The 22,474-nt window shown below is 43.7% G+C and overlaps 3 protein-coding genes across 5 annotated transcripts in view; 2 read left to right on the forward strand and 1 right to left on the reverse strand.

The window, feature by feature from the left end:
* Positions 1 to 12,831, forward strand: part of LOC112151819 (cyclin-dependent kinase 17) — a 26,559-nt gene extending 13,728 nt beyond the window's left edge. For all 3 annotated transcript variants that reach the window (XM_024280889.2, XM_024280890.2, XM_024280892.2), the window contains exons 3-17: positions 1,466 to 1,630; positions 2,105 to 2,238; positions 5,882 to 6,007; positions 7,559 to 7,615; positions 7,705 to 7,819; positions 7,904 to 7,998; positions 8,084 to 8,146; positions 8,365 to 8,488; positions 9,529 to 9,649; positions 9,847 to 9,944; positions 10,099 to 10,204; positions 10,553 to 10,595; positions 10,678 to 10,768; positions 11,399 to 11,476; positions 11,751 to 12,831. In XM_024280889.2, coding sequence (XP_024136657.1) covers positions 1,466 to 1,630; positions 2,105 to 2,238; positions 5,882 to 6,007; positions 7,559 to 7,615; positions 7,705 to 7,819; positions 7,904 to 7,998; positions 8,084 to 8,146; positions 8,365 to 8,488; positions 9,529 to 9,649; positions 9,847 to 9,944; positions 10,099 to 10,204; positions 10,553 to 10,595; positions 10,678 to 10,768; positions 11,399 to 11,476; positions 11,751 to 11,788 — 1,454 coding nt within the window. In that variant the 3' untranslated portion in view covers positions 11,789 to 12,831. The remainder of the gene's footprint in view (positions 1 to 1,465; positions 1,631 to 2,104; positions 2,239 to 5,881; positions 6,008 to 7,558; positions 7,616 to 7,704; positions 7,820 to 7,903; positions 7,999 to 8,083; positions 8,147 to 8,364; positions 8,489 to 9,528; positions 9,650 to 9,846; positions 9,945 to 10,098; positions 10,205 to 10,552; positions 10,596 to 10,677; positions 10,769 to 11,398; positions 11,477 to 11,750) is intronic.
* Positions 12,152 to 19,326, reverse strand: LOC112151820 (ETS transcription factor ELK3). Its single transcript, XM_024280893.2, has 5 exons — positions 18,972 to 19,326; positions 16,011 to 16,219; positions 15,142 to 15,903; positions 14,027 to 14,149; positions 12,152 to 13,525 (listed from the first exon to the last, which is right to left on the reverse strand). Exons 2-5 carry the CDS (start codon positions 16,215 to 16,217, stop codon positions 13,427 to 13,429), a joined length of 1,191 nt encoding a protein of 396 aa, XP_024136661.1. The 5' UTR covers positions 16,218 to 16,219; positions 18,972 to 19,326; the 3' UTR covers positions 12,152 to 13,426.
* A 1,618-nt stretch (positions 19,327 to 20,944) lies between these two features.
* hal (histidine ammonia-lyase) overlaps positions 20,945 to 22,474 on the forward strand; it is an 8,189-nt gene continuing 6,659 nt past the window's right edge. The window contains exons 1-7 of the mRNA XM_024280888.2: positions 20,945 to 21,234; positions 21,306 to 21,366; positions 21,452 to 21,479; positions 21,548 to 21,622; positions 21,686 to 21,758; positions 21,831 to 21,897; positions 21,972 to 22,009. Coding sequence (XP_024136656.1) covers positions 20,988 to 21,234; positions 21,306 to 21,366; positions 21,452 to 21,479; positions 21,548 to 21,622; positions 21,686 to 21,758; positions 21,831 to 21,897; positions 21,972 to 22,009 — 589 coding nt within the window. The 5' untranslated portion in view covers positions 20,945 to 20,987. The remainder of the gene's footprint in view (positions 21,235 to 21,305; positions 21,367 to 21,451; positions 21,480 to 21,547; positions 21,623 to 21,685; positions 21,759 to 21,830; positions 21,898 to 21,971; positions 22,010 to 22,474) is intronic.

A 22,474-nucleotide genomic window follows, 5' to 3' on the forward strand; every position in this document is an offset into this window, starting at 1 on the left:
AATAAAATCTAATTGAAAGTATTTTCATGTATAGGTTTAATGATTTGGCTTTAGGACTTTGGCAGCTGGCAGTTAGAGATGACAGTAAAGTCCTTATAGAATAAATGTGTTTCAGTGCTCATATTTATGAGACCGCTCAAAAGGCTTTCATGCTGCAACAGATGACTGCTGTACCTCCTGAGATTTAACCACCTCAGAGTATTATGGAACCAAATGTGAGGGGATCATCTGGTGCACAGTAATTTCTGAAATTAAGATAGAACATTGAGTAATTATTATGCTAATAGTATCAGAATTAGATTGTTTTATGAACTGTATTTGCAGCTATTTTTGTCTGTCTCCTCAGTTTCACCCCTATATGCTGCCTTAAAGACCCTCTCTGATGAAAATTGTGTTTTTAAAGGGTCCATCATGCTATTCTAAGTCTTTCAGAGTATACTATGTCCATATATATGAAAATATATTACCTTTGGCACACAAAACAATTTTTTTAATGAAATACAAGTTTTTTGTGAGCTCTTTTCCTTCCTGGAAGTAAGACGCCTTGATATCAGTGTTGCTCAGAGTGCAGAGTTTTAAAGGAATTCTCAGAAATGCGTGAATGGATCAAAATACCGCTTTGGGTTGTTTTTCACAAGGAATTAAGATTATAATACATGTAAAGCTAAAAAAAGTTGATTGTGCATGGTATGGACTTTTAATATGTTCTTGTAGCATTTTTTGGTGATGGAAGACATATATAATGAAAATTCAGTTTGGAATTCCATTCGAGTATTTCTTTATTCAAATCTTTGCAAATCAGGAGCAGAAGAAAAAATGTAGCTTGAATAAAATGTTATTTGTGATACATAAAATGCTCTGGGAAGGCCACAAGCTCTCTGGTCTGCTGATGAATCCACTTGTGGACGACTAGATCCTTGTACGTCTTTGTTTTCCTTGTCTGAGCTGACATTATGCTCAAAACTGTACGGCTGGATAGCTCCAGTATTACTCGTCCTTTTTGTTGCACTGCTAAGGTTGGGAGTGTGTGAGGCTGTAAGTTAGCGAGAGATCTTGTAAACAGATAGATGATGGGAAGTAAGGCCAGGCTTACTCTGTGCCAACGTTCCCACCCTCAAGTCAGAAATAAATTCCTGATGAATCTCTGCTGTTTTGCAGAAACTGTAATTAAAAAATGACACAATTTTTTATGTTAACTAAGATTGGCACAGTCATAATTAAAGGACCTCTGGGAAAACTCAAAAATAGCTCAAAAGATGATGGGAATGAGGCTTTAAAATATAGTAAAGTTTCCTTTACATTCAAAGCTGTTAGAAAACTCGGCTGTCAAAGTTTCTATTATCTCTTGTGTTTTTCTTTTAACTAGTACTCGGTTTCAGTTGGCCGCGGCCTCCACAGAGCATGTGTCCTTTACCCTTTTGTTCTGTTCTGTCGTGACCATAATGAAAATGTTTCTCTTCTGCAGAGCCTATAGTGAGGAACGGCCGTCCTCCATCAGCCCACAGCGTCCACTCTTTTCTTCACCAATACGCAGGCTCTTTCAAAAAGCCTCCACTGCGACGGCCGCAAAGCGTCATCGGAGGAGGTCTGGGCTCGCTCATGGTCATGCCTCGCAATGGCAGTCGCCTTGGTGAGTCACTCACATGTTCATCTGTAGTCTTTGAAAACGCAAAAATGGCTTCATATTTTGAATTTTCTGAATGTTGGTTTAGAATCTGCACAAAAAGGCTTAAATAAATGGTTTTTATCTTTCTTTAATTTCAGATGCAAATGACTTGCTGATGTTGTGTATTTGTGCAAACGCCATCTGAGAAATGTCATATTTTTTGAATTCATTGGCTTCTCATGCATATGCAGGTTTGAACCAGCACAATAGGCAGCAGAACTCCAACCCCCAGAAAAAATGTGCCCTTATGTATGTATGAGTCTGCTCACGCCAGGGTCAGATTAGATTTACCGCATGAACATTTCTCATTAGGCCTGTCCCACTTAAATCCATAAAATCTGTCTGTCTAAACGATAAACTGTTTACTTGACATCCCTGACCTGATGCAGGCCCACCAAGGAACGAGTTTCGCCTCTAAACCCCACTTTTCCTTTTCAGATATCGTCCACGAAAACCTGAAAATGGGGTCAGACGGGGAGAGCGACCAAGCGTCTGGGACGTCCTCCGACGAGGTGCAGTCGCCCACAGGCGTTTGTCTGAGGAACCGAGGGAACAGGCGCATCTCTGCGGAGGTAATGGCGAATTCTTGTTGAAGCTCAGAAATGTGAGTAGGATGTGAGTCACTTCCCAGTATGGAGGAACTCTGACATTTAATTCTGTTTCAGCCCTGATTTCAAGCAGGTTCTTACCTCACATTCAAGTTTTTTTTTCTTTTTCTCAGCACCGTGACATTGTAGGCGTATTGTCATCATAGGCACTTGCATAATCTTTGCTCAACTAATGCTCATGCGCACGCACAGTTATTTTTCATGTTGTTTTTTCCTTTCGTCACCTGAACTCAGGTTTAACCCTCTTGAACACGCAAACCTTTTTAGTTCCCTGCTACTTACTGTTTTTTTCTCTCTTTAAAGAGATCAGATTTCACTACAAGTCTATTTTTAAGTCCCAACTGTCAGCATTTTCCTATAATCTAGACTGTGAAACCTTTTTTTGTTCAGAAAAAAGGTTAAAAATGGGTGAAAAGTCATTCCGCTCGAAGGAAAACTAATCCCTCCCACTGAGGCAGAGCATGTGGTGAAAAATTAAACTGGTTTTTACAATACCTTTTCAAGCAATTAAGTAAATTGGACAACAGTTTATCCCAAATTTACCCTCTCTTCTCAATGTAAAGCTGTTCCACACCAAAATGTTGTTCATCATCAAAGTCACCTTATCGACTCACTCCAATCATCTTTTGATCTATTTTCAAATTACAATTATGAAGTTTTCAACCAGACTCAAGAAACCTGTGTTGTTTTCAAGGACATAGTTCCTGCAGAATGCCAGGAGATGATTAGAAATTCACCTCTGAGTTGTGAGCGAGTCTGTTAGTGCAGCGACCCCGCTCCCCCTTACCGTCACTGGAAACTGAGAGCTCTGTTTACACTCTCTCCTGCCAGTTTACAGCCCCTCACGACCCCAACCTAACATTAGCGGTGTAATAAAATGGCGAGGAATACTCGAGCTATCCAATATTAGAAAACGAAGACGTACATGGATCTAGTTTTCTGTAAGTGGATGCGTCAAATGAAGTGGAGCAGGAACCTCGTGGTCTGCCTGATTGTATTTTCTCTATAACAAATACACTCTTCTTTTTAAAGTGCATTTATTTTGTCTGCTCCTGATTCACCACAATTTGAATAAAAAATATAATCAGAAATGTAATTTTAATTTTCCCAGTATATGTCCTCTATCATGAGAAAAACGCTACAAGAACATGTTAAAAACTCCAAAAACACAAGTTTTATTTGAGTTGTTTGTTAAATCTCTGCCTCTTCTCTACCTAAAAAAAATGTAAGAAGTAAATCTTCTTTAAACAAGTTGCTTTTGTTTTGGTAAAAACTCCACACTGCACACAATAAACTCATTGAGTCACATATCAGGAAACCTGGGAAACCTGTTATACAATTAATAAATCATCACTTATGAATAACATGCAGGTAATGTTAACTTTTAATTCAGTGTTTTTTTGTGTTTAATTGGGACAAACTGAAGATTCTGAGCATTCAGTCTGTCTGGGACTGTTCAGAGCTGACCACAAACAAACACAACACACACACACACACACACACAGGCAGACGAGAGTTTGGCAGCACACCTGTGAAGATCAGGTCTTAATGGGCTAACTGCTGCTAATGGGATTTCAGGGCTGAACACCTGACATACATCAGGAATCAGGGCAGCTGACTGTCACCGTGTTCTAGAAACATAAAGTCGGCCTCCGCTCTGCCCTTTATTCTGATATTCATGTTTTTATCTGCGAGGTCAAACGGGCTTTAAGGCAGCAAAGCAAATCTGTTTTTATCAGGCGTTTCATGTAAATCTGTTTTTGTTTTTGTCACATCCTAAGTGTTTTGAGGACTCTTAACACTCCAGCATTTCTCATTTACTGCTGAGGTTTTCCAGACAAATGTCGTATTCTATCCGTTATCATTTTACAACCAAATAAAACTGAAAACACGGTTAAACGCAGTCCTTCTGTCCCACCATCGAGCATCCCTCCTCGTTTGTTAGCAGTCACCTCCTCTCAGGATTGACTTATCATTTGTTCGAAAAGAAGGGAAGCGTCCCATGGAGTCGGTGCGAGATGGAGAACGGGTGGAGCAGCATCACCCTTCAGTGGTCAGTGGGTCTGCGCAGAGGAAACGCCGCTGTTTTGGGATTACATCACAGGGATTAATGTAATACGGTCCAGATGGGCCCCCGTTGTAACAGATTAGAACGGCTTGATTGGACAACCGGTTGGAGGGTGGGAGAGGTGCAAAGGTCGGAGCGAGGGGGTGGGATCCGTCAGTGTGAGGGTTGACTGTTGATGCTGAGTGAGTGGAGGGCTGCATGTTTGAGTTTTTTTTAAAGATGACAACGCAAAATGTAGTAATGCATATTCCTTAGGACAAAGAGGGTGTAAATATGCTCCATCATATCAACAATTTTATTTATTTTTCCTGCATACATTATTGATTTGAAAAGGATAATCAAACCAGACATATCATAAGTTCAACAAGAATGATCCCTTTAAACCTGCAACTTCAGATCATTTTCAAATGCAAATGACTCAGTTTTTATGCTAAGGTTCAGTATGCAGAACTGTTTTTGCTTTAAATACTTTTCAGGAGTTGAGTTCATTGTTTCCAAAGTCAAAACTGCCCGGTAACAGGTTGGCGTCTCCAGCCAGAAGGCATTTAAGAACCTCACCTCCATCAAGCTGACCATATGTTTGAACGTGTCAGCTGTAGAGAGCCGGGCAGGAGAAAAGCACTGACTCACCATCCCGTTGGACACAATGGCTGACCTGTCCAGTTGACAGATTTATCAGCCTGTCTGTGAGGATGTGTTGAAATGTTCAAAAAAGCCAGCGGGTGTAAATAATCTGATGTTGCTTTAAATGAGGAGGAAACAGAGTTAAAGCAGCGAGGGAGGCTGGATTAACTGTGATCTAACAGCCAGGGGAGGGGGATGTCCACATGATGGGAAGGACCCAGATGTTAATGTTTGTTTTTATTTTACGTAACAAATAATGATTTTAAGTCTTGAGTGCTCCAGGAAAGACTCTACAGTGAATTCTAAAACGATCTCATCACAAACAGCCGTTAAAGTCCCACTCCCATCATCTTTTGATCTGTTGTAAAAGTGGTCTTTTAGTTATGATAATGCAGATTTTAGCAAAAAAAAATGTAATTTTCTTCAGAGCAGCAGTAGTTCATTAGAAATTTGCCTCTAAGTTGTGGGCGACACCACTTGGACAGAGCAAGCAAGCCCACACATCCCATCTCTTCCACTAGCTTACTGCCCCTCACACCCCCAACCGTAACATTAGCAGTGCTACAAAAATGGCAAGCAATATTTAAACTCTGGTATCTAGCCATACAGATTTCATCCAGATGCCAGATAAGACAAGGAAAACAAAGAATGATATATTATTATACGTCTACCAGTGAATACATCAGAATGGAGTGAAGCAGGGAGCTTGTGGCTCCACCCAGTGTATTTTCAACATCACAATTACAATCTTTTTAAAACATGCTTTTATCTGGTCCTGAATCACAACAATCTGAATAAAGAAATGCTCAGAAATGCATTTTTAAGCTTCATTCTCTTTGTATATGACCTCCATCATCAGAATTAAACACCAGTGCAGTTGATGATAAATATTTTTGTTTTTGTTCACGCTTACAGGACCTGAACAAACGTCTGTCTCTGCCTGCGGATATCCGGATACCTGACGGTTACCTGCAGAAGCTACAGCTGAACAGCCCGCCCTTCGACCAGCCTCTGAGCCGGCGCTCCCGCAGAGCATCCCTGGTAAGAGAGGGGAGGAAGAAATCCTAGAATATCTTTTTTGTTGTTTTAGTTTTGTTTAATGTAACAATTTAGAGAAAGCGGCAAGGTTTTTTAGGAACTGTTTAAAAAACCTACAAAACAAGGTGTTATTGTTTATTTTTCAACATTTAAAATTAATTCAAGTTTTTCTCGTATTTTCTTTCAATCAAACTTTCTCTTTTCGAAAGACTTGTTTATAAATATTTCCCCTTTTTTATTTGAATTTCTTTTCTTTCTAAAAACAATTGATAAAAGATTGAAGAAGCTGACAGCATTTTTTCTCTATTTTATTATAGCATGGTACAAGTGAATATTTTTCTTCGACAGGCGTTTTTAGAGGAAATGAATAAATCCAGAGCTGCACATTTACAAAGGAGGTTTGGACGTCGCTACAGCATGTTTTGAGATTCTGCTAAAGTGATGAATATGGATTACACTATGCAAAAAAATGATGCCTGACAGAGGTAAAGTGTTGCAGCATGACAGTATAAAAGGGCAGAAATTAACCTCTGTTTAGAAATAAAGCATAAGTTTACTAAAAATGAAATGATGGGAGATAATAAAGAAATGTTAAGAAGAATTCAAATTTTTTTCTAGAATTTTTAACCTTTTTTTATGAATCTTGTTTTCTCTTCTACTATCTGACATATTTTTTCGGATTTCTGCACATTGTCATCCATTTCTGGGACTTTGTGCGAAGGTGAACTCTGTTTGTGTGCTGGTGCTCATGTTCAAGGCTTCCTGCCAACATGCGATGATGAGTTCTGAATGGGAGGAAAACAGAACCAGAGCAGGGTTCAGGCAGAGCCTCCACACTGATAAATATAGCCGAACTCGACCTGTTTCATAAATGCTGCAAAGAAGCAGAAGTGAGCGCTCTTGCTGCTTCTGCACGGTTTAATCTCATCCTTTCAGCCGTCGTCACGTGTCCATATCGCACCCCGGCATTGTCAGCTGGCTCGGTAATTGGCTTGTGGTGTCTGCTTTGAATGTGCATCTGTCAAAAGAGGAACCCGAGAGGAGCTCTCCTCCTCACTCGGTCCTATTGGTTTCTGCACTTGCTGCCCCGCAGGGTTGTTTGCAAAGTGCTGAACGGTTTCGTTCATGTGTTTGACACTCTGACCTTTCAGCGCAGCAGGCACTTGTCTTTATCCTGCCTCCACTTTTTCTCCTGTAAAGCTCTTCTCATGCACACTGGCTACCAAACAAGAAGTCTCACTTAGGAATTTAAGAGATCTCCAAAATTCTTTAATGTAATAGTAAAAAAAATATATATTTTTTTAAATCCAAATAATTCTTTAGTGTTCCCATCTAATCAATACAACAATGTTGCTTGAATTGTCCACAATATAAAGGCAACAGTCATTTGTCACAAGACATTAGTTCTGATGCTGGGCGTCAGCGTTCGCTCTCTTTACGCCCCCTCTGATGCTGCGAGGACGTTGGAAAGATTTGTCATGGTGTCTGTAAGTCTGCCACTTCTAATTAAGATAAGACATGCATTCATTCTGGCTGTGTTCTCCTTCCAAACAGTCAGAAATTGGATTTGGGAAGCTGGAGTCTTACATCAAACTGGACAAACTTGGGGAGGTAAGTCTAAAAGTTCACACCCTGGATCTGAATGGTTTTTGTTTTACTTAACAATTCAGCTGAATCTTGTTTCTAATTGTTGTCTTCAGGGTACATACGCAACAGTTTACAAGGGGAGGAGTAAGTTGACGGACAACCTAGTGGCGCTGAAGGAGATCAGACTGGAACACGAGGAGGGGGCGCCGTGCACAGCTATCAGAGAAGGTACGGGACGGTTAGATGCACTGATTGAAGAGATGAAGTCGCGCCTCCTCACTGCTGCATTTCTGCTCTTTTCCCATGGCGAAGTCTCCCTGCTGAAGGACCTGAAACACGCCAACATCGTGACGCTGCACGACATCGTGCACACGGACAAATCTCTCACACTGGTTTTTGAATATCTGGTAAGCCTCAACCGCCTCCACTTCCTTCATGAGGAGCTGCTGTCCAACTGTTGCTGTCTCCTCTAACGCCCTTCCTGTCCTCTAGGACAAGGACCTGAAGCAGTACATGGACGACTGCGGGAACATCCTGAGCATGCAGAATGTCAAGGTGAGTCTGTGCAGGAGCGCCCCAAACCCCACACCTTTATCAACTGTCAGGTTTTTCTCTGGCTGGGAGATTCATTGTTGAATGCGCCCCCTTGTGGTGATAAACACCATAGCAGCTTCTGTTGAATCTGAGCCGTTTGGTAGTGTATTATGTTTCATATTATGTCATAATTCTTTGAAAACTTCTTATTCCTTCAACATCTCCCTCTTTTCCTGCAGATTTTCCTTTTCCAGATCCTGCGAGGCTTAGCCTACTGTCACAGACGGAAGGTTCTGCACAGAGACCTGAAGCCCCAAAACCTCCTTATCAACGACAGGGGGGAACTCAAGCTAGCAGACTTTGGTAAAACTTAACACGTTAATTTAGTAAAATGTTGTATTTGCTTTTTACTATTTTGATTAAGTTGAGAAAAGTTTGTACAGTTGTTCCTGGATGTGAGGTTCGCATTTTAGCTGAACTTTCCTCTCCAGTACCCTGGCATAGACTTTCCCAGGGGGGCTGAGGAGTGATTCCTCAGTAATTGGAACACAACCTCTGGTCCCCCTTCTTGAAAATGGGAACCATCACCCCTACCCTCAGGCCAGTGGTACGGTTCCCAGAGAGGGAAAAGGTAGTTTTTCCCTCTCTGGGTGGATGGGATGCTTCTGCTTCAGGTGGAGGAGTTTAAGTATCTTGGAGTCTTGTTCTCGGGTGAGGTGAGATCAACAGGCGGATGGAGGTGGCGTCTGCCGTTATACAGTCACTGCACCGCTCTGTGTGATGAAGAGAGAGCTGAGCTAGACAGCAAAGCTCTCAGTTTGCTGGTCAATCCTCGTTCCACTACTCACCTATGGTCATGAGCTCATGACCAAAAGAACAAGATCCCAACTACAAGCGGCTGAAAAGACCTTCTTCTGTATGGTGGCTGGGTGCTCCCTTAGAGATGGAGTGAAAAGGTCGGTCACCCAGAGAGAGCTCGGAGTAGTCCACTTCTCCACATTGAGAAGAGCCAGTTGAGATGCCTCGGGCATCTGGTTTGGATGTCTCCTAGACGCCTCCCTGTGGAGGTGTTCTGAGCATGTGCCACTGAGTGGAGGCCCCGGGGAAGACCCAGGACACGCTAGAGAGACTATTTCTCTCTGCTGGCCTGAGAACATCTCAGAATCTCTCCAGAGGAGCTGGAGGAAGTGGCCTTGGAGAGGGAAGTCTGGGCATCTTTTCTGAGACGGCTGCCCCCGGTCCCGGATGAGTGGAAGATGCTGGATATGACGTCTATTTGAAATGAAACCTTTAATTTGACCATTATTCTCTAGCAATTCAGTTAAATGTTAATGCATGATTATTGTATAACAGGAAAGAGTCAATGAAAGTGTATTCATGGACTTTTGTCGTCTGCTCCACAGGTTTAGCCAGAGCCAAGTCTGTGCCCACAAAAACCTACTCCAACGAGGTGGTGACTCTGTGGTATCGGCCTCCAGACGTACTGCTGGGCTCGTCTGAGTACTCCACGCAGATAGACATGTGGTGAGGGGGCTTCTCTCTGCGGGGGTGATGGCAACTGTTAGGAAGTGCTAAGATTCCTTCTTCTGGTTCCATATGTCTGCACAGCGCATTCATTACTCCAGGCTTCTTTGAAGTGTTGGACGTGTATTTGTGGAACTATCTGGAGTTGTGGCAAAATCATGATCTTAACCCCCCCACCCATGTGTTCTCCTCCTCAGGGGTGTGGGCTGCATATTCTATGAGATGGCTGCAGGCAGGCCCCTGTTTCCAGGCTCCACAGTGGAGGACGAGCTGCACCTCATCTTCAGGCTGTTAGGTCAGTGCTGCCCCCTGCTGGCGCTCAAATGTATAACATGAGCCTTTAATCGCATTAGTTCTGGTATGCAGCCCCCTGTGGCTGCGTGAAAAGCCCCTCCAGCTGGCACAGCAGAGCCTGACTTACGCAAGGCCGGCTGCACGTTTCTCCACAGGCACTCCGACGGAAGACAGCTGGCCGGGAATCTCCTCCATCGAGGAGTTCAAGTCCTACAAGTTCCCAAAGTACAAGACTCAGCCTCTGATCAATCACGCGCCGAGGTAAGACGCCTCTCCGTCCTCTCAACATCCTTATACGCCACATTGTAACCGGTTCAGGTGTTAACCCCTCACCTCTTTTGTTAGTCCTCTAATCATTGGAGAAGGGAATGGGCAAACATTTATCGTGAGACCCAGGTATTAGACTAAAAGCCGGCAAGTGGCGTGCTTTAGATTGGAACCCAGACGCTAGGTTGTTTAGTTAGTGTGTGCTCGTGTCACTTCCTGTAAGGAAATCCTGTGGAATAGTTGACTCTGTTTTGCTCGGTTTCCTTCCTTACATCCTGCAGCATCTGTGAGTCGCCCTACCTAACTGACTCCCCTCCTCTTCCCCCCCCTCCCTTCATGCAGGCTGGACAATGATGGACTCGACCTTCTGATGTCGTTCCTGAAAGTGAGTCCCCACAGATCTGAGCTGATGACAGCGGTTTGCCGGGATGCGTCTCAACGTTTGCTTTTTATCTTTAAAATTTCAGTTTGAATCCAAAAAGAGAGTCTCTGCCGATGAAGCCATGAGGCAGCCATACTTCAGGAGCCTGGGGCCGCGCGTGCACACGCTGCCAGAGAGTGAGTAGTGCTACATTCACGCCGGGCGTTCAAGAACGCACTAAACACGCTTTAGCCCATGGTGTTCACACCAGACAACTACTTCTTCTTGTGCTTTTTCTACTGTTTCCCAGTGCGTGTCCGCCACCTACAGGATTCTTGGTGTTAAATATTGACACGGTGCAGACCACGTGAATCAGTTTTATTCTGATTTATCAAAGTCTTGGTGTCATGGAATTGCAGTTAGGAACAAACCGCTACTATTCATTTCTATCACATGATCAATTTACAAGTGGTTGACATTTTTGTGAATTGAAAGGGTTGCCATCTATGCGTCACTATTAAATCCAAGTCCCTGATTGGTCAAAATTTGACCTGGCTTAACCTTTAATGCACGTTCAGTGGACATGGGTTTGGTACGTAGAGCTCAAAAATGGATGTAGAAACTTGCGTGAACACAAACATTTTGAACCTGAAACCCACATTTACGCTCCTTTTCATTAGAAGTGGTAGCTTGAACGCATGTTACCGAGTGCGGTGTGAACAAAGTTTTATAGCAGATTCAAGAGAACGACCTAAAAGGTGCAAAGACCGCTTCCAGCTGCAGAAACACGGCCGTCCTGCTGACTTCTGTGGTTCTGTTTTTGGCAGATATGTCCATATTTACACTGAAGGAGGTGCAGCTCCAGAAAGATCCCGGCTACAGGAACTCCTCGCACCCTGAATCAGGTGAGGAGCAGAGTTTGGGCCCACTAGCATGTTTAATGTGATGTCTTGGAGAAGGAAAAAGTTTTTATTTTGGTTGCTTAGCAACAAAGGTTGCAGAATTAATGGAGGACGAATAAGATAAGCCCATACAATATATACTTATATTAAATAAACGGCAGGAAATTACTTTACCTTAATCTGCCCAGGCATTAAGTACTTATCTCACAATGCACTGTGGGATTTGTAGTGACTACAAGCCCTATCTGAATCCCCCCTTTTTCCTGGTTTCCATCAGGTAATGGGAAGAACAGAAGACAAAGCATGCTGTTTTAGTATTTCTGGACTGGGTTTGCTTCTGTGGGGAGGATCCCTCAGCTGTGTACAGCCTCGCAGACGGATCAGGACCCAGAGATGTTTTTTTTTTTTTTTTGGCATGGACGGAACATCAGGATCATCATCACTCCAACCAAACTGTTCTTTGGGGGGAGAAACTCCGCCCCTTTGCTCCTGAGTTTGGTCCAAGTCTGACTCCAGTGAGAGACGACTATGTACTGTACATGGATATTTATTGAGAGAAGAGAACGTGCTGCTAAATCTGACTACTGTCTAGAATTCTAACTGGCTCAGTCACTTTAATACCTACATGCAATGTGTATAGATTTTTATTTGTTTTTTCAAGTAGTGGTATGTTTTTAGTTTTTTTTTTTTTTTTTGGTGTTACATTTTCATACAGAGAAGTGTGTTTGAGGCTCACGGTCGTGGGGTGTTTGTGTAGCAGCTCAGCGGGGGTGGATGTGGGGTCAGTCGCCTCCTCCCTTGTGGAGCCATCACCGTCCGCTTTGATAAAGCGACGGCTTTCATCCTGACGGGAGGCCGACACGAGAGCAGAAAGGAAAAAAAAATCCACATTCTTGTCTGAGGCTTGCGTATCATTCCGGGATGCTGAGGTCTCAGCCGTGACCAACGAACAAACGCAGAGGCTGGCGAGGGCATTACAGCGAGAGATTTAGAACCATGTACATTTGGGATTAACCTCCATTGTTTGTTTTTCCATCTAAACTAAAGAGGAGGAGCAACCAGCGAGTCTGCTTTTGTGCGTTTCCCTCTCATTCCCATCTCCATCAAGAGTTAAAAAAACATCTTCTTTTCTCTGGATTGCCTCTGTTGTTGTTGCATGCCTGCTCTGTCGTGTGACGGTCACTGAAGCCCCGCCCCCTAACGAGTCTGTTCTGTTTAACAGTGTTATACGACGTTTTGTATTTTCTTTATTTGTGAATAATTGTTTGTGTGGGATTTTGTCTCCCTCTCTTCCCTTCCTTTTTTGAGTTTTATTTTCAGAGTAAAGAAAAATTAAATTTAAAGTTGACAAATCTAAACCTGTTTCCGTCTTTTATTTTTTTTTTCTGCAAAATATATAAAAAAATGCATTCAAGCATTCAATGCTTTTATTGAAAATGACATTCTTCACAATACAAAAAAATATTCAGAATACATATTGTATGCTAAGTCCAGTATATAAAAAAACAGTTAGAAAGGTTTTCTTTGACTTTTAATCTCGTCTTCATTCAAAGATTTCAAAATAAAGTAAAAAAAAAAAATTGGAACAAGGCACAGCCGGCAGAGAAGCATAGTGCATACATGACCTGTGATGTCACACAGGTGAGACAGTCACATGTGATTAACATTTAAGGGAGAAAAAAATATATATTTGTACATCAAAGTCCTGCACAGACAGAGCTGCATGTCATTCTGTGCACGGAGGACAGGAATGTTCTGTGTTCTCCTCACAGGCAACGTGGAGTATGGCTTCAACCAAGTGCTTAAAAAAAGAAAAAAAAACAACTAGAAACAGAACAATTCAAGTGCAAAAAGACAATGAGGTCCGGTCTAATTTCTGAAGCAGAATTCGACATAGAAACACAACCGATGAGAAAATGTCCACCCGGATGTAGGAAGATGGAGGTTTCTGGATCAGGATTTGTGGGTGGTGGGTGACAGGAGCAGAGAGGAGGGTGTTCCTTCCAGGTTTGGCAGGGGGACAGGCATGTGTCTGTTGATTAGGCTGGGGAACTGTGAAAGGAAGACCAGAGAGTCAGTGGGTTGGTTTCTTTCCGGTGAGGAACTGCGGCATTGTCACTGCTCTCATTCCTGTTTTTTTTTTTCTTTACTTTTTTAAAAACTGTTCATTGTCCTCCTTCCTTCTCCTTTTTTTTTCAAACTTTGCAGTAGCTAGAGTGTGTATTTTGTGTGTGGAGGTGCTGTCTTGTGTGTTTGGTAAATGAGGAGCAGCTCTCAAACCAGTCCACCCTGTTCAGACCGGCTCCCCTGGGCTCAAACAGGAAGTATTCACAGGATTTCCTCTCCCTCTCGCAGGCACTGAAACAGGACACCTCTGCAGGACCTGCTTCCAAAAAGTCTCCACTCGCTTCACAAGCATTGCTGCTTTGCAAATACTAACCAAATCACCTTTACCTGCCTTTTGTCAACTAAAAAATAGCATGTGTGTTCAGGATGCCTCCCAAAAACAACCGATTGTTTTTTTGGGTTTTTTTTTACCTGTGTGCTTCTTACCTGGAAGAGCGAGCTGTGGCCCTGCAGCCGGGCGGGGCTGAGGGGCGCCACGGGGCTCAGGCTGCTCCAGAAGTGGATGCCTGACAAGAGCGGACTGTGAGCCAGCAGCAAACCTGAGGGAGTCTGCCGAGGTCGTGCACCGAGGAAAAAAAAAAAAGAAAAGAAAAATAAGTTTTGAAACAAATGCAGAAAAATCTGTAAAAACGCCACTCGGAGGGCTGCTGAGCGCCAAATGGATGCGTCGCTGGCATTTGGAAAAACAAACTGGCGGAGCAGGAAGGAAGTCTGTGGTTTCTCCTCTGGAGTACAGGAGTGATGAGAGCAGGAGAAGTGGGGCGGGTGGGGGCGAGGGAGGGGGGTGCCCATGCAAAGGAGAGAAAACATATGAAATCAATTTCTTTCCTCTCTTTCCCCACCCCACTCCTTTTCTCCTGTGTCACCTCAGAAAAGTGAGCGGCGCTGCTGGTGGAGGGACCCCGGCCTGCTCCCATTATTAATGGAGTTATTGGAGCATATGGCATCACTTAGGGCCCCCTAACCCCCCCTGAGAGGCTGGAGATTTCTGTAAATCGCTTGTTTTGCTCTGATTTCATTCTCTGCTGCTGTAAATGGACGGTTTGGAGGTGGGGGGGGCGGTATCATTTCCCCCTCAATTAGTTTTGAATAAATTAATTGTTTCAAAGTCTGATCAATTTCTCTGCAAAAGTTTGACTCGATTGGCTAATAAATAAATAAATAAATGTAGTCGTCGTGTTTCCTGCAGAGCGCCCTAAAGCTCCAGACGTCTGCTGCTGGAAGCTCTGACGTCATTCCTCGGATAGATCCGATCCTCATTCCCTCTGAGGTTCTCTGCCAGAGAACGGCGGGAGGCGGCCTGTGCTCTGACAGGAACACGCTGCAACATGACAGAGACGCTGCTTAATTCTGATTTATGCTCGCGATGCGTAAGCAGAACCTCGTTCCTGTTTGTGACGTCACTGCCTCCGATTGCGTAACATCTATCTAAGCGATTGATGGCGTTTGGAAAGCACCCTGAAGGGTGAGTCAACGGTTTCCAGAAATGCGTCTGGAGAACAGGAAGTGGTGCTGATGTTTCTCAGGTGGGCGTGTCTCACCTGCGCCGCGAAGAAGGCGGGAGTGAGCGAGCCGGACGGCAGGGCGGGGCTGTTGAGGGCGATGGAGCCGATGTCGCTCCCTGACAAGAGCAGGGATGGGGGCGAGATCTCCAGAGCTTTGGGCTTTTTGCTTTTAGGTGGGAGTCCATCTCCTTGGTTGGTAGAAGGGTTTCTACTGTCGCTGCTCCTCTTTTCAGGGGGCTGCAGGGCGCGCTCCCTGTGCCCCGAGGAGAGGTTGAGGGGCTGCGCGTTCTGGTCAGAGTCCGCCGCCTTGTCCTCCTCCTCCTCATCCTCGGCGGCGGTGGGGCTCCAGCTTCGACCAGGTTGGGTTGGGGGCGAGGACGGGGGAAGGGAGAGCAGTTTGGACGGCCTGGACTCGGATTTGACGGGAGGGGGAGAGCTCCTTTCGTTGGTGCCGAAGCGGATGACGGAGCGCGGCTCCTCCTGGTGCTCCCGCAGAGCGCGGAGGAACTCGGACTGGGTCTGCAGGGAGCTGATGCTGAAGGAGGAGTACAGTCCTGAGTGGATGTAGTTGCTCCGGCACTGCTGCGACAGAGCTCCTTGGGTCCTCCTCTGTGTCTCCTCCTCACTCTCCACCTCCTCCTCCTCTTCTGCTTCCAGCTCATGGGCCTTGCCTTCCTGCAGAGGAAGCCGTCCAGACGCCAAGCCCATCTCCACCGCCTGTGGGTCCATCTTCAGGATCTCAGGGAAGGAGACGAACTTGTACACAAACTTCTGGCCAATCACCTTCTTGATGATGTTCTGTAAAACAAGCAAACAACGATCAAGCAAAAGCTGCTCAACAAAGCGTGACAAAGAGGAAGTGTCTATCGCAAAACTTCCCTCCACAATAAAAGCTCGGCGTTCACCTTGTCGTAGTAGTAGCGCAGGGCCCGGCTCAGCTTGTCGTAGTTCATGTTGGTCTTGTTCTTGCGGAGGCCCCACAGCTTGGCTACTTCCTCAGACTTGAGGAGCTTGAACTCGCCGTCCGTGGACATCCAGCATATCAGGTGTTTGTGAGTCTGGTCCAGCAGCAGCTGCAGCAGGAACTGCCACAGAGTGATGGCGCTGTCCATGCCTGAGGACAGAAGAACGGCGAGAAGTCAGACACGTGGAAACACTTCTTTTTTCATCATTAATATTAATAAAGCTCCTCGAAGGAGGAACAAACCCCGCGTTTCCACACATGTCGTTCCTTCAGCCATGTTCTAACAGACTAAATTAGGTTAGCGGCTGAGGAGGAAACAAGTCGGAGCAACATGTGGCGTGAGGAAGAGTCCTGAATAGACCAGTGTGAGGAAAAGGAGTAATGTTGCAGCAGCAGGGGAGGGGGGAAAAATGTCTGAGGAGAAACAACAGCTCAAGCAAGAAATATGCTGCGGTTCGAGCTGGCCCTCTCTGCACAGGAAGTGTGACGGCTCAGGGTGGGTTATTCCTTTAATAGAGGAATGTGCAGCCCTCACACTCCTGTCTGCCGAGCAGGAGCCCAAACACCGGGGAGGTGCAGCTCTGTCCCCAAAAGACACCCCAGAACTCCACCTTAAGGCAAAAGACTATTAAATTGTGTCAGGTGGTCTCAAAGGCAAAAACTTTTTCCAAATGTTACCAGCTTTTACTCTACTTCCTGTCTGTCCTTTCTTTATTGTTCTGTAAAAGTATCCATCCTTTGTAACTTTAATGCCCACATTTCCGATCAATAATTCACACATTTTTGATGATTTGAACTTCACGTCACCATGGCAACGGCTATAAAGTGAGATGCAGTCTTGAAGTGATGAGGACTGAATCTCTCTTGTCTGTAATGCCATAAAAGGAGAGGGGATTAAATATATGTGTAAAGTAAAGGAAGACTAAGGAGCCCTAAAGATAACATTTAAAGACTAATAATAATTAATTATTGTTCCGTCAAGTTTATAATTTGTGGCCACAAATTATTATTTTGTGCTCAAACTTTAATATTTCATGGGAACACATTAGCCTTTTGTGGGCACAAATTAGTAGTTTAGTATCTTCAATTATTACTATTAATTTGAGGGCACAAAATAGTAATTTGTGCTCTTAAATAAAAAAATACTACTTCTTGGTCCCAATATGCTAACTTGTGAACTCAAATAGATCATTTGTACCAACAAACCACTAAAGTCAAGGATAAAAAGTGCTAATTTAGACACATAAAATGTTACTTTGTGTGCACAAAATATGAAATTGTGCCCACAAAATACAAATTTTTGTGCACAAAGGCCTATTTTGTCACCACAAACTACTAATCTGTGTGCATGAATTCCTACTTTTGAGCACAAACTGAAAATCTGTACTAAAAAATGCTAATTTGTGCACACAAAATGCTAATTTTGAACACAACTGCCAAATTTTGGCACAAAGGCTACTAATTTGTCTACACAAAATACTAATTTGTGCCTTAAAATTGCTAATTTCTCCCACCACGGCCAATTTTGGCTCAGAAATGCTAAATTATGGAAACAAATGAGCAGTTTGTGAGCTAAAACTGCTACTGTACCCATTAAATGCTAATTTGTGCCCAAAACATTTTTAATTGTTGATACTGAATGCTGATTGTAAAACAAAGGCCATTTTTTGTGCAAAAAATGCTAATTTTTGAGCAAAAAATTCAAATTTTGGCCACAAACTGCTAATTTTTTTAAAAAAATGTTAACTTGTACACAAAAAATGCTAATTTGTGCACACAAAATGCTAATTTGGGCACACAAACTACTCATTTGTCCCCATAAAATACTAATTTGAGCCCCGAAACTACTTTTTTCTCCCACAAATTGCTAATTTGTGGCAGTTTGTGAGCAGAAAATGTTTATTTTTATGTACTAAATGGAGATTTGTGCACACAACTTTGAGCTTTTGAGGAAACAAATATTGATTTACTGTCACTAATTATTAATTTGCATGAACGTTTTTTAATGTCATGTCCAGGGTTCCATAGATATGAGTGCAGCTCTTCAACCATAAGAGGGCCTGAAGTGATTCCTGACAGGAGCTCTCCCCAGAGGTCTGCTATCAGCCATGTCAAGCTACAAACCTGTCAAAGTCAGGACTTCCTCCTATTCTGCTTCCAAGGACAAATGGAAGGGAGACGGGATCCCACAGCAGGGGAGTGTTTCCCCGATCCTGACACACTTCCCACCAAATATCCCAAAAGGAAGGGGTCAAAAGATCACATCATTGTCCCCTGACCGCAGCTCCACCCTCACCTCTTAAAACTGAAAAAATGAAGACGCACGCGGCGTCCCTGCAGATGTGGGTCAAATGCAAGCTGTTTGGTTTACCGCAGTCATCTGAAGTGCGCTAGAATGAACGCGGAGGCGCAGACGGGCTCCTGCTCTTTCTAGGAACCGCGCAGGAGCGCCGTGGAGCTCCGAGGGCCGGGAGCGAGCCCCGCTGCGCGCACAAAGCCAGCCAGTGTGCTGGCTGAGCGGAAACTCCTGATGAGATTAGATGGTGCATGCAGACACGACTGAGACGCGAGCAGATCCGCCGTCTTCCTGTTCGCGAGCGGCGGAGAACTCGGCGGAAAACCCCGCAACCAGCAGCCGGGACCGAGTTTGCGGGCAGCCTGGAGCTGCCGTCCGCTTCGGTCAGCTGGAAAGTTGCGGTCCGGACCTCCTGACGCGGGTTCAACGTGTTGCTCGGACCGGAAGGAGACTCGAACCTGAAACCCTGCGACCCAAATCGTCCAAACTGCATCCAAATCATTGATAGAGGCGAACCCGCGCGCGGTTCGTTAGTTACAGACTTATTCCCGCGTCCATCCCGCATTGTTTCTCTGCTCAGCTTTCGTCAAGATGTCCGTTAATTACCTTCGATCTCCGAGTTGATTTTTCTTTCTTTCTCCGTGAAAGAAGTTCAGGGCGAAGCTTTCCTGAGTCCTTGTTTTTCCATGCTTACTCCTGCTCTGCACGCTTGTGCCGGACTGAAATAGGATCCTGCGCTTTTTTCTTCTTCTGAGCAGGAAGTTGGAGAAGGCAGACACAGAGCCGGCTGACTTCCTCTCCCCCTGCGATTCCCCAGGCGGTTTACCGTCTGTGTAAACACACTTTTCCTCCCCTTTTTTTCTGCGCTGCCCGCCCGCCCGCTGGCGGCCGGCAGAAGGCCTGCGATCAAGCAGAAACTCCGACAGTCCGTGAACTGACATCATTGATGGCGCGGACTCTGAGGCAGCCGCGATCCGCGCGCGACTATGGGGAGGCGTTCAAGAACGACTCAAATTTTCCAAACACCATATGGTTAAATATACACAATGGGCTTAAATAAAGAAAGGTTGAAAGTTTAGTGAGTATTTATTTAAGGAAACTTTCGTTTTTTGGCGTTTAATCCAAGGGAGATTTCAAAAGACTCAAAAAAGTTTCTAATGTCAACGGGTTTCACCTGGTTAATTCAAAGTTTTAAAAAATAAGCTGAGATAAAAAAGTAATAAAAAATAAATAATATTGATTCAAACAATTGAACACTAGTAATTAAAAGATTACAACTCGTGGTTTATAAAATGATTGATTGCCAGAATATTTATGTAGAATTGTGTAATAAAAAAATAAAACTAGTTAATAAGCAAGCTTGAAAAAAGTTGGTCTTGAGCCTTTTCTGAAAAATATCCACAATCTGGGCCTCAGGTTCTCTGATGTTCCATAAATGAGGCCAAAATGCTAAAAATATATTTTTCCATTTTAGTTTTTATAATAGGAACGGTTAGCAAACCAGTACTGGAGGATCTCAGGGTGCATGAAGGTTCATATTTCTAGGAAATCATAAGTGGAGTTGAAGGTTCAAAGTGCTTTACAGTCCCAGTTCCAGTCATCCATGCCCAGACATCTGAACACCGGAGCCAGCCTATGACCTCCAGGAGTAATAGGGTTCAGTGTTGAAAAAGTTGAAACCTCTACTGCACCACAGCCTGAGACGTAGCCTCAACTCTTACACCACGTTGAATCACATTATAAGTTATGATGACCAAATCTATATTTGGGAATACAAGGATTTTCCACTAAGGAAGAGTTACTGAGGAGAGCGAATACAAACTCTTAAACCCCAGGAAATAATATAAATGCATTTAAAAAGGAAAAAATGCACTTTTTTTAGACAATTAAATGAGAAAAAATACGGGATCGCAGGTTTAGCTGTGTCCAATGTGTGCTATTACCACAGATGCCATCTAGTCCAAAGTCTTTAAAGTCGAGTTTTAAAGTTTCAAATTAATTATTCAATTTGTCATAAATTGAAATTAACCACCGAAACACAAAACCAGGCAGTTGGTGTTTCTACATTCTCAATGCAAAAATAAAATTTTTATTTCTATTTTTTATTGTTTTAGATCTAACAGTAGGGTTTTGGAGATTAAAAAAAATCAAATAAATAAGAATAAACAAATGGATGTTATAAGTTCCAAGCCTCAAATCTTTGCATGTAAGTAAGTCTCAAGGTTGAGGTCAGAGGTCATGGGGTTTTGACCTATTTTTATTTCATACATCTTTATAGAGTTGACTTATAGTTAGAAATGTGCGGTAATGACTGGACGGAACCCACCAAGTTCTAACCATTTTTTTTTTTCAAATTTGAGCTGCATTTGATCCGTTTCTGTGTTTGTTTCATTTCTGATCTCACTTTTTGAAAACATCTTTTTGTGATTGCATCACGTGAACGCACCGGATCAACGTGCAAAGCACATTTGTTTGAATGACCCGGTCACTGGTCCAGAGCAGTCCGGTTCTGGCGGGGGGCATGCCCCCCGCCGCCCGGCTCTGATTGGTGGTGCAGGGGCGCGCGCCTGAGGAGGTCCAGTGGAGAGCGTTGCGCAGCGCTCACAGCCGCACTGACGCGCCATGCCTCGCTTCACGGTCCACATCCGAGACGAGTGGCTGGCGGTGCCCTGCAGGGAGACCTCCAGAACCGTCGGCTGGCTCGGCCAGGAGGCCCTGAAGCGCTACATCAAGAACAAACCCGACAATGGAGGCATCACGTCCGTGAAGGAGACGCGCTTCATCGTGCGCAGATGTCAGGGTTTGGGCTTGCTGGACGTGGATGACACCATCGAAGATGTGCTGGAGGATAATGATTTTGTTGAGCTTGGTAATTACTTTATGTGATAAGTTTTAGCTGAAGTTGTGTTTGATTTGTTATAACTCTCCACCCTTTTTCAGCTATTGAAGGAGATACCATGTCTCCAGATTATATCCCATGCGCACCTGGAGTTTCCAATCTGTATCCTGGAATTAGACGTTTTTTTTAAATGACTTTTATTAAACCCTTGTCTAGACTTCCCCTTAACTCTACTGTTTATTAACAGAACCGCTGCGTATAGAGAACCTGGAGATGTAAGTGACCCCTCTGTTAAACTTTAAAAACCAAAGAGCTTCTGTTTGACGCGCTGCTCCATGTGCAGTTCATCGCTTTGGATGGCAACAGCTTGACTTCCACAGATCTGGTCAACATGGGTCGTGGACTCTACAAGATAAAGGTAAAGATAGACAAATTCCACTTGTTCCTCGGTGCTTCATTTGACCTCTGACCCACGCTCCAGCTGACTCCAGAGGCGGAAAGGAAAGTGGTGCAGTCACGGGAGCTTTTGGACACTATAGTTAAAGAAAACAAAGGTAAGAAAAATACATTTTTTAGATCCATTTGATAAAGATGTTGATCACTCCTCCTGTCTTTTGTTCTTGCAGTCGTCTATGGAATCACCACAGGGTTTGGTAAATTTGCCCGGACTGTCATTCCTGTCAGCAAGCTCAAGTAAATGAAACATTTCAGGCTTTTGTTAGGATTTCTGAGCTTTTTCTGATCTCCACGCATGTTTTTGTCTTCAGGGAGCTTCAGGAAAACTTGGTGCGCTCACACTCAGCAGGTGAGTAGGTATCTTGATCAGGTGTCAAACTTAATAAGGCCAAAATGCAAAACACACCTTAGGTCACGACCGAACAGGAAAAACATTTATTGAATATTCTAAAAGTAAATTTTTAAACTCTAAACCATAACTTTTTAGCATTTCTATGACCTAGATATATAGCATTACCTGTGATAATGCTAGTGAGATGAATGTGGCTGCAGATGATGCTAATGCTGATAGCTGAAGATGCTGAATTTGATTGGTAAAAACAAAGAAGCTGAAATAACTGAAGTTGATAGCCAACTAAAATAGCTGAATGCCAAATTACCCTTAAAACAAATCAAACAAACAAAAATTAACTTTTTTTTTCATTTTTATTCATTAATAATAAAACATACAATATAAACTTGAGTTGTAAACTCAAACATGATGGAAAAGGGGAAAAAAATGAAAAGGGGACAGAAAGAAGGAAAACTTATTTTG

The sequence above is a fragment of the Oryzias melastigma genome, linkage group LG6, assembly GCF_002922805.2.
Source record: "Oryzias melastigma strain HK-1 linkage group LG6, ASM292280v2, whole genome shotgun sequence".
Classification (NCBI taxonomy): domain Eukaryota; kingdom Metazoa; phylum Chordata; class Actinopteri; order Beloniformes; family Adrianichthyidae; genus Oryzias; species Oryzias melastigma.